This window comes from Gavia stellata, chromosome 1 (assembly GCF_030936135.1).
Source record: "Gavia stellata isolate bGavSte3 chromosome 1, bGavSte3.hap2, whole genome shotgun sequence".
In the NCBI taxonomy this organism is placed as follows: domain Eukaryota; kingdom Metazoa; phylum Chordata; class Aves; order Gaviiformes; family Gaviidae; genus Gavia; species Gavia stellata.
Window position 1 is genome coordinate 130,731,317 of NC_082594.1, and position 14,262 is coordinate 130,745,578.

At 51.5% G+C, this 14,262-nt stretch overlaps 1 protein-coding gene across 1 annotated transcript in view; it reads left to right on the forward strand.

Moving 5' to 3' along the window:
• The window catches only part of SIDT1 (SID1 transmembrane family member 1), a 48,891-nt gene extending 35,813 nt beyond the window's left edge, over positions 1-13,078 (forward strand). Inside the window, exons 13-26 of the mRNA XM_059817890.1 lie at positions 744-817; positions 1,371-1,437; positions 2,108-2,181; positions 2,760-2,883; positions 3,952-4,069; positions 5,047-5,183; positions 7,287-7,395; positions 7,813-7,827; positions 8,600-8,676; positions 9,808-9,854; positions 10,658-10,763; positions 11,080-11,190; positions 11,943-12,056; positions 13,016-13,078. Coding sequence (XP_059673873.1) covers positions 744-817; positions 1,371-1,437; positions 2,108-2,181; positions 2,760-2,883; positions 3,952-4,069; positions 5,047-5,183; positions 7,287-7,395; positions 7,813-7,827; positions 8,600-8,676; positions 9,808-9,854; positions 10,658-10,763; positions 11,080-11,190; positions 11,943-12,056; positions 13,016-13,078 — 1,236 coding nt within the window. The remainder of the gene's footprint in view (positions 1-743; positions 818-1,370; positions 1,438-2,107; positions 2,182-2,759; positions 2,884-3,951; positions 4,070-5,046; positions 5,184-7,286; positions 7,396-7,812; positions 7,828-8,599; positions 8,677-9,807; positions 9,855-10,657; positions 10,764-11,079; positions 11,191-11,942; positions 12,057-13,015) is intronic.
• The last annotated feature ends 1,184 nt before the right edge of the window (positions 13,079-14,262 follow it).

Sequence of the window (14,262 nt, forward strand, 5' to 3'; positions counted from 1 at the left end):
TGCTGGGCCATGGACACATCTGGGCCAGGACCAGCACTAGTTACTTGCTAGGGTTTTAAGTTTCCGCTTCCCTTTTAGATGGATTTAATCTAATAAAGCCAAATGTGCTGCTTAGTGCTTTTTTCAGTGTGTAGAAAGTTTTCCTGCTGTGCTAAGTGTGCTGCTGAAATGAGTGATTTAATATGGAAAATCAGAATGTGTTGGGGACTTTTGAGAAAGGAAGAAAAAGCCCAGAGTGTCCCAGAAAGTCCAAGGAGGTAGGACAGCATAGGAAGAAAATAATGTGCAATAGTAGGTAGTTTTCTGGTATGAGTAGTGTGACTGCAGTGGATGTACTGAGGAGCTTTAAGCTAGCAGCTCTCAGACTGGCTCCTTTTGTCTCCCCACACTGCTCTGTGTGGTCAGAGCCATTCCTGGAGGTCAGAGGGTTTTGCAGAACTCATTCCCCACAGAATCAAGGGACACAGTGAGCTTGCTATGTAAAAAAAAAAAAAAAAAAAAAAAAAAAACCGAAAACCAAACCAAAAAACCCAACACAAACCCCAACAACCCAAACCTAAAAAAACCCCACAACAACAAAAAAAAAAACCACCCAAAAAACCCCCAAACAAACAAAAAAACCCAGTCCAAATAGCAACAAGTTGCATATTGTCCAAATACGTCAGGTTCTTCCACTGGCTTCTGTAGTCTTCATTAGTTCTTCTCTATTTTCTTCCCTCTTTCCCCACCCACTAATGTTTTAGGTGTTCCTCTATCTATCAGACTTGTCCAGGAAGGACCGAAGGATTGTCAGCAAAAAATACAAAATCTATTTCTGGTAAGGAGAAGATAAACTGGTAAGGCCCAAGCTCTGGACTCAGCCTCTGGCTGTGGAGGCTGTCCATATGCCCTTCTGAACCACACTTCAGACCTGATGATATACTTTGAGCTGTCCTGTTGCACATTCTGACCCTCTTCCAACCAGTAACTGCACATCCCACATACCTGAAATAAGGATATTAGTGGACCAGTGTACACGCCACCCTGGCAGTGGATTCTGGTTTGCATGATTGCTTTAAAGTGTGGTAACAACTGGTGTGCTGGAATATACTGGGGAAGGGGAGAAATCGGCACTCAAACACGAGCTTGTGGTCCATATCCTGGCTTGTCCTGTGCCCTTAGCATTTGCCTCCTGTTTGCATTAGCACGTTTGCTCTTCTGCTTCAGGAGATCATAACCAGAGGTATAAAGCTCCGACTGGGAGAGCAGGATCTGTGCCCTTAGACACCAAGGTGTACACATTCCTCCACAAGCACTGTGGGGTTCTGTCCTGGGTGTGCACCAATTGTTTCGGTGTGTGTGTAACTGCTGCTACGGTCTCCTCTTTGCAGGAACATCATCACCATTGCAGTGTTTTATGCCCTGCCGGTCATCCAGCTCGTCATCACTTACCAGACGGTGCGTTGGGCTCTGTGTGGCTGTCCCTTGTGCTTGGGTACTCTTGCCTTTAAACTAGCTCTGTGGTTGCATGGTCTAAGGATGACAGTCACAGTGAAACTGGGATCACCCAGGAATCCTGCTCTGTCTGAGAGGCAGTTTACCTTAGCTGTTCTCTCTGCACCATGAGTTGAGTGTTGCTACTGGCTTGGCTTGCTGAGCTTGCAGTTCTGCTATTTTTGCTTGGGAAGCAGGAGTGCAGCTGTTTTCCTGCTCATCTGATGTCTCATTTGGGGCTTGTTTCATTTTAGAAGCAGGAGGAGTCTGCTGTTATCTCTAAAAGACAACTGAAAACAAGCCGAGTTTGCTGTGATATGAGTGATTTCTCCTCCCTTCTCCCCGCCCTTGCTATCCTGCTGTTACTCAGATATCTGCAAGCAGATCTATTAGTGGTGGGGTTGAGAGCACACAATATGTTTCCTCTGAAAACTGTTGTCAGGTTTGTGGCCTGTGGCAACCTCTTGTCCCCGGCTAAAAGCTTCACTTGCCGATGTCAGTAGACCCCTGTGCCAGGGCTAGAGCTAGGCTGTGTCCTGGTACACCATGTGTACATGCAGTGTTTGCACGGAGGAAACCCCCCAGAACAGGGAGGCTTTGCTAATATCAGGTTTCCCACCTCCTCTATGACCAGGTAGTGAACGTGACAGGCAATCAGGACATCTGCTACTACAACTTTCTGTGCGCCCATCCCCTTGGGGTGCTGAGGTAAGCCTTGCAGTCACTGCATTATTGTCTCGTGTCTCCTGAGTGTTCATGCTGTGCCCAGGTCAGGATTTTGTCCTTGCCAGGCTCACAGTAACTGTGTTAAGACCACTGAGAGTTTAGGACTTTGAGCTTTCTGTTTGCTCAGCCGTGGCTTTCTGTTGCTGTGAGACACATGCACCCAGGAACATGTGGCACCTGGGTTCCCCTAGCAAACTTATGGCACAGCAATGAGGTGCTCCTGTGCTCTTTTGGATACTTTTCACTTGTATCCAAGGAGCAGCAGCTCTGCAAAGAAGTTCAGATCAGTCCTTTCAGCACAGCATTTCTCTGAACTAATGTGGTAGTGCAAAAAAAGCCCAGAGTTGGGAATCTCGCAGAGAAAGTGTTAAATCCACTGGGGCAGGTGAACTACTCAACCTATAATTGTCATCCAGGGTGTAAAACTGGCATGTGTTTGGCAGCTGCTGAGGTAGAGGATGGTGGTGGGGGAAGTGAAATGGATTCAGCTTATCATGGCCCAGGGTTCGGCTTCCTGCTGTTGTGCTGCCTTTGCCTTAAGCCTTCTTTTTCCCCTGCAGTGCCTTCAACAACATCCTCAGCAACGTGGGCCACATGCTGCTGGGCTTTCTTTTCCTCCTCATTGTGTTGCGCAGGGACATTCTCCACCGTCGGGCCATGGAGATGAAAGATGTCTATACCCTGGTAGGAAGCATGGTTGCATGGGGCTGAGTGGAGGGAGGAGGACAGGGAGAACTTGAAAACCAGAGTGGTACACAGTGGGTTTCTATTTGCCTTCCTTGCTGGAGGATTGAATCCTCCTCTTTTTTCCTACCCTGAAAAAGGGTTTAGGTGGGACGCTTATGTTCTTGCACACCCCAGTACTTTGCTGCTTACAGTATGTTCCTACTGCCATGGTGACCCAGCCTGGGCTTGCGAAGACAAGGAGATAAGTAGAGGAACAACTCCTGTGGCTTTTCCTCCAGCACTTCCTGTGGAGGAACTGGGACAGCAGGAGTATCCTGAGATGCTTTTGTTTATAGTGAGGTTTGATTTGTCTTACACAATCAAGAGTTCCTTCTTGGTACTCTCGTTAGCAAGAGGGAATAGAGCTGCCTACAACAACCCAGAGGAATTTGGCTGTCTCTAGCTCTGAAGCAGAGCTGCTTGTAGCCAGAGCCTCTGCAGTCTCTTCGGTATCTTCTGGGAGAGGATGGAGAAATCTGCAGCCCTGTGGACAGTGGTGCTGGTGGTTTCTGGAGACAAACAGCTCTGTTTTCATTGTCTTGGTAGCAAGTAAAGGCCTTAGCAGTTTCAAGGGCCTGCTGCTTATGGTTTTTAGATGAGATCTCAGCCAGATCCTGATGGAGATGCCTTCTCACTTGGGCTGATGGGTTCTGCTCCTCAGGTGCTTTTAAGCCCCTACTGACCGCAGGAGCAAGGCTGCTATTCTGGGTCTCTAGCGTGCTCTCAGTTTTAGGCAGGATGTAGCATGGCACAAGTTATAGGACAGAGAGATTTTTAGTCTCAGGATATCAGTACCAAGACGCTGAGGTCTTCAGACCAGAAGTTTCTGTGTGATTAACTTGGGTTTGCTTCCTGTGGATTCACCTGGCTATGCAGTGTGGCTAAATGCAGAGCCGACGGTTGCACGCAGCACACTGCTGCACTGGTGGCTGAAGGACACGTGTAGGAGTTAGGAGGGATGAAGTGACGGAGGGTGGAAGCTCGCTTATCATCAGGACAGTGAGGGTACTCTCTGCTCTCTTCCAGGACTATGGGATCCCAAAGCATTTTGGTCTCTTCTATGCTATGGGCATCGCTCTGATGATGGAAGGGGTGCTCAGTGCCTGTTATCACGTCTGCCCTAATTACTCCAATTTCCAGTTTGGTAAGCTGAGTTTCTTTTCTCCTTTTGAACTGGAGGTAGGATTTGCCATGTTCTGTCTCCTGCTGAGTTGCTGGCATTTCCCATCCCTCTACCCTTGTAAACCTCCCTGGAGCCTGCCTGTTCCAGGGCTCAGTCAGGAGGCAGTGAGGCTTTGGATGCTGGGGACTAACACGTTTCAGCCTCCTTTCCAGACCTTGGGATTCTGGTAGTGCACTGCTGGCAAAATCTCCCTTTGCTTTTGCAGCTCAGTGTTTGAAGATAGTAAGTGTGCAGCCTGAGCGGCTGAGTGCTCAAGCCTAGGAAGCCTCTGTCTGCCATCTCAGTGGAAAGGAGCCCTGCGGGCTCCTTTGCCTTCCTGGGGAAGAGAAGACTCAGGCAGGATCTTGTCTATGTGCGTAAATACCCAATGAGAGGGAATGAAGATGAGTGAGCCAGGCTCTTCTCAGTGGTGCTCACTGACAGACCAAGAGGCAATGAGCACAAATTAAAACACAGGAAATTCCAGCTGAACACAGGATTTTTTTTTTTATTTTTTTTACTTTTGACAAAGACTGAACAGGTTGCCCAGAGAAGTTGTGAAGTCTCCTTCTGTGGAGATATTCAAAGTCTGACTGGACATGGTCCTGGACAACCCTTTCATACCTGACCCTGCTTGAGCAGGGGGTGTTGGACCAGACAACCTCCAGAAGTCCCTTCTAACCATAACCATTCTGTGATTCCCTGCCTGTTTCTGTGCTGCACTGTGTTGGGCACTTATTTTCTGAGCCCCTTTGGTTTTTATTGCCCCAGAGCATGGTAGATGTGCTGCAAGATGGCAAAGCACAAGGCGCTGTACAATGTAGTGCAGCATCAGGGATCTGTGCCTGCCAGCCTTGGGTTTGGCCCTGCTGCTGCATTTCTTTGTATATATTTGGAGCAGCTTTCTCAGCCTACTGGCAGTACCTGTTTTCACTGTTTCTGTTGTGCTCCCTCCATAGACACTTCCTTCATGTACATGATCGCAGGACTGTGCATGCTCAAGCTCTACCAGACCCGCCACCCAGACATCAATGCCAGCGCCTACTCTGCCTACGCCTCGTTTGCTGTAGTCATCTGTCTGGCTGTCCTTGGAGTGGTATGGCTCCCTCTTACCTACCTGCTTCTCCTGGAGGGAGATGGTGTGGCTGGGAACATAGCTTAAGTGGGCAAATGACTGGGGAGAGCAGCTGGGTAGGATAAGAGTGCATTAAGCAGCTGCTACATTTGAATTCCCAGTGCTCTTGGGTTTTCCTCCTCCCTTCCCCTGGGCTCGCAGGAAGGGGAAGAGCAGGGCAGTTTTCTCTAGGTGGGCTCCTTTTTGCACTTTGCCCACCACATGCCCTCAAGAGGAGAAATTCATGCATCCAGGTGCCCATGACCAAGCATGCAGCTGGTCTGCTGTGGGGTGGCTGACCTTGGAGGAGAGGGCTGAGGCTGGCTGACTTTCCAAGTCAAGTGTCCTTTACCTAATTGCTTGTGTCTCTTTCTCCCCTTTGGAAAACTCTGTGTTGCTGGGTACAGCTCCTGCGGTTGGCCTTGCTATCTTTGGAGAGATGCAGGGCTAGAATAAAGGCTGGGGGGCTCCTGGGCAAGGTTCTGGAGTACCTGCCTATAGAAGGGCACTGGAGCAGAAGGAATCACAAGAGGGTTGCTTTTGTGCAGCAGTAGTCACTGACAGGTCAGGCTGGTACAGGGCTTTGCCCGTTTGCTCATAGCATTGCAGGTATTGAGTTGGGCTTGCCTGAATCCCCAGCCTGTGCTTTACCTTGGAGGTCTCTGCTTCTCTTTTTTTGGAGGACTCTTTCATTTGGCAGTAACCAGGCGAAGTCCATTGAATTCTTGCTCTGAACTAGCAGCTGGGTCCCAGCACGCTGTCAGTCCCTCACTACCTGACATAATGCAGAATAACAAATGCACAAGTCTTACGAGGAGCGGCTGAGGGAGCTGGGGTTGTTCAGTCTGGAGAAGAGGAGGCTGAGGGGAGACCTTATCACTCTCTTACAATTACCAGAAAGGGGGTTGCAAAGAGGTGGGTGTTGGTCTCTTCTCCCACGTAACTAGCGATAGAACTAGAGGACATGGCCTCAAGTTGCGCCAGGGGAGGTTTAGGCTGGAAATTAAGAAAAATGTCTTTACAGAGAGAGTGGTGAAGCACTGGAACAGGCTGTCCAGGGAGGTGGTGGAGTCACCATCCCTGGAGGTGTTCAAGGAACGTGTGGACGTGGCACTGCGGGACATGGTTTAGTGGGCATGGTGGTGTTGGGTTGATGGTTGGACTTGATGGTCTTACAGGTCTTTTCCAACCTTAGTGATTCTGTGATTTTGTGATCTCTGGGTAGGAGACTGTGGGATAAGGCATGCAGGAGCAGCTGGTGAACTTGGGACTTCCCAAGAATCTCTTGATAGCTGTGGTAGATCTGCACACCCAGGTTCGAAACACTGGGCTTTTTATATGGGGTGCTGTTTTTTTTTTTTCTTATGGGATGTTTTGAAGCTGTAGAGTAGAGCTTATAAACTGCATGTCTCCCTTGCTCCATTCATGCAGAGGTGGCTTTTCTGCTGGCTTTTTTTTCCCTAGACAAAAAGAAATGCTCAGGCATGTGCCGTGCCCCAGGGGAGGGGAGTGTGTGTGGTCACAGCCTGATGGCAGACCAGAGTTCCTGGACTCCTTAATGTATAACTGAAAAATTAAACTTTTAATATAGCATGAACCTGCCTTTGTAGGTCACTTTTAGTCCTTAAATAAAGTGAAAGTGTAAAATAGATGCGATTGCCTGCAGAGCTGCTTTGTCCTTTTTGGTCTACTACAACGTGCTTGTTAAAGTAACGGTTGGTTCCCTGACTGCCTTCGTAAAAATCCACCTCCTGGCCGGAGAGCTGCTGCCCACCTCAGCAGAGAGAGCTTGCCTAGCCTGGGCGTCCCTGCATTTCTGCTCCCTGGGCCAGCTGCAGCCCTTCCAAGATGTCATCCTGCTCTGAAGGGGCATTCAGAAAGAATGGTCTCTTCTGCAGAAGTGCTGAGCTCCTCTTGCTTCTCTGGAGTTTGTTTGGATTTATAGATCTGGTTTGGGGTTGGAAGATTTGGGGTTTCTCTTCCACATTCAGTGAGGTTGTCTAGTGCCCCATGGTGACATAGGAGAGAAAAGGATCAGCCTGCTGATAACAGGGCTTAGTTTGCTTTTAATATGTCTCTTTTCAGGTGTTTGGGAAAAATGACATGTGGTTTTGGGTAATTTTCTCAATGATCCATGTTTTGGCGTCACTGGCTCTCAGCACCCAGATCTACTACATGGGCCGCTTCAAGATCGGTAAGTGCTGTGACTGAACCATCTTGATCTATGGTGTGCGGGTGCCTCCTGTCCTCACCTGCGCGAGCTGCCTGTGCAGCACATCCGTGAGCATGGTCCTGTGGCCTGTGCTTGTGTTCTGGGTTGTCCTGTCCTCTCATCCATCTGATGCTCTTCCTGGTCTCTGAAGTCCTTGTGCTGCTGCTTCCCAGACCCATGGGAGTCAGCACGACCTGTCTGCTCTGTGGTGACAGAAGAGCTGGGTTCTGGGGGAGCCCGTCCTTCAGCTACAGCTTTCCCTAGTGCTGTGCTCAGAGCAGTGAGCTGCATAAAATCCCGTCATGGAGTGAGGGGGGAGAGGGTCTGGTGGGGAACCTGGCTCTTGCGCTCTGCTTACAAACATATTTCTCCTTCCTCTTCTGCTCCTGTCTGCCTCAGAGGGCCCTGACTCAGGTAACTGTCAGCAGCTCTCATTTTTCTCTGTTGAACTGATTGAGCAGCGGCGTTGCTGCCGGGGATGCATGGATGTGTGCGGGGAGGCAGGCTCGTGTGCCACCTGGGGTTGGCTCTTAGGAAGTGAAGTCAGTTTGCCAGCAGCACTGCCAGTCCCATTTCTTGGCAGGAAGGGAGCGATATAGCACAGGAGAGCTCTGATCTTGGCACAGGAGCCTTTTCAAGCTTCACATTTGTTGCTGAAGAGGGGCGTGTGTGTACATGCATGTCCGTCCGTCCCCACTGCCACTGACGGCTCTGCAGTGAAGCTTCTGCAATGATTTTGAGAGCAGAGGTGTTTCGAGCACGCTCTGCCCTTCTAGGCCCCTCTAAGGGCTGAGTTTCTGCTGTTTCCCTGCTCTAGCAGCTTGTTCCATGGACGGCGCTTTTCCTCTTCCTCCACACACGTCTCTCCTCCACAGACGCGGCTGCGAAGCCAGCCTGTTTACGCGTACAGTCAGGGCCTATTTGACTTCTGGGCAGCGCAGTGACAAAGGCATGAATTTTTTTTTAACCTGTCACTCCGGACAAATGCCATCCACATCCTGTGGTGGCTGTCCTTTTGCTCAGCACAGACTGCTCCTGAAGGGCAAAAAATGAATCTGTTGACACCCTGAACATCCGCAGGCTGGGTCCTCTGTTGTCAGCCAGTGGGTGTCTGCATCTGTCCCCTGTAGGCATTTTAGCGCTTACTCTGCTGGCTGTTCTGGCTTTTTATCCTCTTCTTTGACAGACTTTGGGATATTTCGACGGGCAGCAATGGTGCTATACACAGACTGTATCCAGCAGTGCAGTCGGCCGATGTACATGGTAGGTGATTTCTCATCTCAGCACCTCCTTCAGTGATTGCTCACTTTCTAGGTAATGTGCAGAGGAAAGAGTTATGGCTATTTGAAAAAGTGATGCTCCCTTCTTTTCCTTCTTCCCCTTCCCCCAAAATGTTTGGGTAAGCGTAGATCTCTGCTGCAGTGTTTTACCCCACACTCTCAGGCCTCCCCTGATCTAAGGCTTGGTGAATAAAACATCAGAGCAAAGGTGAGACAGGCACGTTAGGATTTGCTTTTGCTCTTGCTCTCTGGGGCCATCCGTTCAAGGAATGGGTATGAGGCTCTGTGCAACACAGCCTCTCTGGGGAAGGTAGCGACTGTTTTGGCTCTGCAGCTTAAGCAACAGCTATTGCTATTTCTACAGCACCTCAGGGCAGACAGCAAAAAAGTAAGAAACAGTAGCTGTTACCTTGTGTCCCGCTGATTACTTTCTTCTTGACACAGAGCTTGAAGCCAAATGAAGTTTTTATCCATGAGCGTCCTTATTATTTTTCTTATATATTCTCCCATCTCTGAATAAGTGTCAGACTGAGTTTTGCAAGCAAACTCAGTGCTCTCAGGCGTAAAGTAAGCCTGGCCAGCCTGAAATAGCTATGTCGTGAAAGCAACTGTAAGCATAAATGCACATGCCCCACAGATGTAACCCTTCTGCCTGCTTTAGTTACAGTCCTTCCCTAGCTAATGGCGAGATGGGTGACAAAAGGCTCTGTGGATATGTGCGGGATGCTATCCAAAGCTTCCCCTGCTGCCTCTCTCAAGCATGTCCTTGCTCTGTGCAATAATTTTTCTGTGGGAGAGAAGGAATCTAAGTAGAAAAGCAGTGGAAACAGTGAAAGGATTTGCAGAACCTCCTGAGGCTGATCTTTACGTGCTGGGCTTGTCCTTTTTTAGATGTTTAGTCCCCTTCTTGCAACACTTTCTTCAAATTTGTGAGGACCAGCGCGGTTTCCATCTGGCAAAAGCTCCCGCAGAGCAAACTTCAGAGCCAGATGCATGTGTGTTTGCAGGACCTGGGCTCCAAATCCTCACATAACGATATCCTGAATATCTGAGGCAAAGGCCTCTTTTTGCATTTCCTTCTGCTTTCATATGATCATCAGTGTCTTCTCTTCAGGACAGGATGGTTCTGCTCATTGTTGGGAACCTGGTCAACTGGTCCTTGTAAGTAGTGGGGTGTTGGTGTCTTGTGGACGTGGGCAGCAGGATTCAGTATTGACACACAGGTGGTCTGAAGTGATGGGGAAATGCAGCCGCGTCTGTGCAATAATCCTGTGCTGGGGCCCTTCTGACATGTTTTGGCAAGGAGCTTGATGTGATGAGTGCTGGAGGTAGGCAGATCCGTAGGATGCAGTGCAGCACTACAGAGCTACGTGAGGCATCCCTAAGCGTTTCAGCTGGTGCTGTCTCATGGCTTGTGTCTGAGCGAGGTTGCGTAGGGCTGGCGTGGTACCGTTGTGCTGTACACGTGCTTCCCACATAGCTGGGAGGTTTCTGGCGCAGCCAAGGTGCAGGAGACTTGACGAACGCTTGTTAGTCACAGACCCTGGCTCAGCAGTAACTGCATGGATGGGAGGGATCAGCTCTTGGATGAAACCTAAAATCATTGCCCCAAGCTCTTGCTTTTCACTGAAGCTGCTTCTCAGGGACATGCCTTCTGCTAAACATACAGGTCTGGGGCCAACTCCTACCAAATGAGATGCGTTTGGCCATGGGTTGGAAGCAACCCAGGGCCCTTGCCTGTCCTCTGGGGTCTCCGGCCGTTCTCAGCGGCTGACCGTGGCTGAGTTTGCTTGGCAGGGAGCAAAGGCGAACGGTGCATTTTCTCCAGGGAATTGGGAGGCTGTTGCAGTGTTGCTGTGTCCTGTGGTCTGGGGGTGGGGGGCAGTGGGTGGCTGTCAGTTTGGGGATGTACCCTGTCACCAGTGGAAGAGGCTGTCTAATGTCCTTTCTTCCTTCTCTCTCAGTGCTATCTTCGGGCTGGTGTATCGGCCCAGAGACTTTGCCTCCTACATACTGGGGATCTTTATCTGTAACCTGTTGCTGTATCTGGCTTTCTACATCATCATGAAGGTAAGGGGAGGCAGCTGTAGTCATCCTTGGGGTGCCTGTCTTCAAAGGGGAAGGGACAGGCCTCTTTTCTGGCTGCAGTTTGGGTTCCTGTGGTGCTGCAGAGGGATGTGGAGGGGCCTTTGTGGGGCTCATGGTGGAACAAGGTGTTGGTGTTGGGGAGGGATGCTGTGTAGCCATCTCAGGGGTGGCTGGGCTGTGTCTCTCCGGGGTGGGCAGCCCTTTGCAGATGGCCCAGGCTGGCATGTCAGCCCTATGCATGGCTCCAGCCCCTGGGAAGAACCTGGGGCACGTTGTGAGGCTCTGTCCCTGTCTGCAGCTCCGTAGCTCTGAGAAGCTCCTGCCCATCCCCCTGTTCTGCATTGTGGCCACGGCGGTGGTGTGGGCAGCTGCCCTCTATTTCTTCTTCCAGACCCTCAGCAGCTGGGAGGTAAGGTTCACCTTTCACTGTCCTTCTGTCCATCTCTGTCTCTCATCATCTTTCCTTCATGTTTTTTGTTTTATACAAAAAATACTCTGGGAAAGTGTCTTGGGCTGCTCATGGAGAGCTGAAAGGGTTTAACTCCTTCAGCAGGCTGGGAAGGGAGCATGGGAAGCTGTGCCGAGCCAAAAATGACCGTATGCATGTAGCTGTGGAGAGACTATTTATGACCCAGGTCATTCGGAGGTGACTGGCCCTCACCAGGGGACAGAGGAGGACCTGGGGATCTGAAAGCAAAACTGGGCAAATCCTGACCAGTGCTGGATGGAAGACTTCTCCCTGGAGCAGATGGCCAGTGGGGGATAACCTGCCTGGGGTTGTGGGGGCTCTCCGTGGCCTGGGAGGCTCCTAAATCCTGAGTGGATGCCTTCTAACAAGATACCATGTCCATCTCCATGGAAGTGAGGGGCTTGCTGTTGGGTGGTCTGGTTTAAGCTGTGCAGCTTGTGCTATGCAGGACATCAGATGCGGAGACCAGAGGGTTCCCCCCAGCCGTGGGTTGTGGCCCCAGATCTATCTCTGGGTCTAAGTATGACACTGCATTCCTGCCCTGCTCTCACCACGTGTCCGGCCAGCACAGCGCTCTTTCCTGGCTCCTGCACAAAGGGTTAAGACAGGGTGATCTCCAGAGGGTCCAACATGGCCAGCCAGGGCCCTGTGTGAGTGGATGTCAGGTCCTGACCCCCTGCCTGCTCTCCTAGGAGACTCCAGCAGAGTCCCGGGAAAAGAACCGGCCATGCATCCTGCTGGGCTTCTTCGATGACCATGACGTCTGGCACTTCCTCTCCGCGGCTGCCTTGTTCTTCTCCTTTCTGGTGAGCCCTGCTGACCCTCCCACTCTGCTGTATGGCCTCACCCTCTCCTCTTCCTCCTTGTCCCTCTTTATCCGCATGGAGCTACAGCTGCCCCCAGACCCCACAGAAGTGCCACAGCTCTTCTGCTTGGCTCTGCCTCCAGACATTCTTCACAGTGGGATGCTCCTTGTCAGTGGGATCAGGCTTTCTCCTTTGCCTTGTTGCTCCCTGTGCCTCCTGGCTTCAAATTCCCTCTGGGGCTGTGGGCCATACAGCTGTTGTGGGAAAGCCGAGGGGCTGCTGGTCTGACCAATGCTCTCATGGGTTTGTGAGTCACTCCCAGGAAGGGACCCTACTCCCTTTGACCCAGGCAGTAGGGTCACTGGTGTGGAGCTTAGCTCACTCCTGGGCGTTCCCTCACTTCCATAGTTGACTCCTGTGCTCCTCTACTTGGTACCTCTTTTCAGGCCTGATGGTCTGTGTGGCGGCAAAGGTGGAGGTGTCCCCTGCGATGGGGTCACAGCATGGTGCTTTGGGGCAGTGGAGAGGGAGGCTTGCACCCTAGCTGTGCAAGGTGCAAACTGTTTGTGAAGGAGCTGCCTGGCCACATGCAACGTCTGAGCTGTGGTCAAGCAATTCCCACCCTGCTGCCTCCTGGATGGATGGCTCTTCAGAGGGCTAGTGACAAGGGACCAGTTTACAAGCAGCGTCTCCATCATGGCTGGGGCAGGACTACCTGCTCAGGTCCTTGCAAGCACTGTAGGCAGAGCTACGTGTCAGCTGTGTTGCCAGAGTGACTTGCTGGAAGCCTTACAGAAACAGTTAATCTGGCACATGGGTTGCTGTTGTGACTCCTGTACTGCTGGAGATGTGGCCCAGGTGGAGCCCCGCTGTGATGAGATGCCATTGGGAGCTGGTCATTCTCCCCAGCCATGGACTGGCCAGTGAGACCTGAAGCTGTCTCGCACTTTCCTCCTCAGGTCCTGCTGACCCTGGATGATGACCTGGATGTGGTGCGCAGGGACAAGATCCCAGTGTTCTAAGTCCCCGGGGGACGGGGGCGCAGGAGCGTCCCAAATTGCTCAGGCAAAGGCACCAGGCCGCTGGCATCTGTGGGGAATGAGCCTGCTTCCGTGGCCGACAACCCCGTGGGAGCAGGGGAGCCGGATCCCACAGCAAGCACGAAGGGGTGCTGCGGTAACTGAGGCGGGGCCAGGAGGGAAGACGACATTTGCTCCTTTCCCACTGCACCCGGCGGCTGAGGCCAGTGCGCAGCCCTCTGGCTCATAGGTGCGGTGGGTGCTGGAGCCAGTGAAGAGGGAGGAAACAGGAGGTGTGTTTGAGACCTTTGCTTCCCTTCCTCCCTGCTGATGTGCTCTGCTTCCTCTACGGTGAGCGGGCTTGAGAAGTGCAATGCAGCTCCTCCTGCATTGGCAGCCGGCACCTGTACCGTGCGAGCTGCTGCCCTCAGAAAGTCCCTTCGGCAGCACGGGGAGAGCGTTTGGTTCCTGACCCACAGCCGCCGAGTGAGCAAAGGACTTCGAGCTGACATGGCAGTGGGGAACTGTTCTCTTTTTTTGTTGGAGCGGCTCCTCCTGTAGCTGGTGGGGAGCCGTGGTAACAAGAGAAAGAAGTCCAAGGGACTGCACTGTTGGAGGGAGATGGTGGACTAGAGCTGCCCACGACTGCTCTGCCAGAGGCAGAACCTCCTCCCTTGCTCTTGCAGCCTCTCTCACTTACACGTATTGAACAGCCTCACTTACCTCTGGTGGTTCCTACACAGGTGCTTCTCAGTGTGATGGTCTCCTTCACAGCACCAGAAGTTCTGTCCTCAAGCGACCCTAAGAGAGACGGTGCCGTGAAGCCGCAGCCTTGCGCACTGGATGGCTCCTTGGCAGCTCCCTGGCTCCTGCTGCCTGGCCTTGCTGAAGGGGCAGGGTGGAACGGGGAGGCTGGCCACCAGCCTCAGACTTTCTCCTCCCACAAGCTTGCTTTGGGCAAACTTGGCAAAGCAGCTTCCCTCATGGGCTGTGGAGGAGTTTTTGGGGCAATTGGGGTTGAGTTCTTTAGCTAAAGATCTGGACCAGACTTCTTTCCTCTTCAACTTTTCTGCATCTGAAATACGTTTTTAAATGGCTTCTGCATTCTTCCTGAATTCTCAGTTATTTAAAAAAACAAGAATAAGGTGTGAATTATTTCAGGCCTTGCATCTAAAATGTGACCTGTT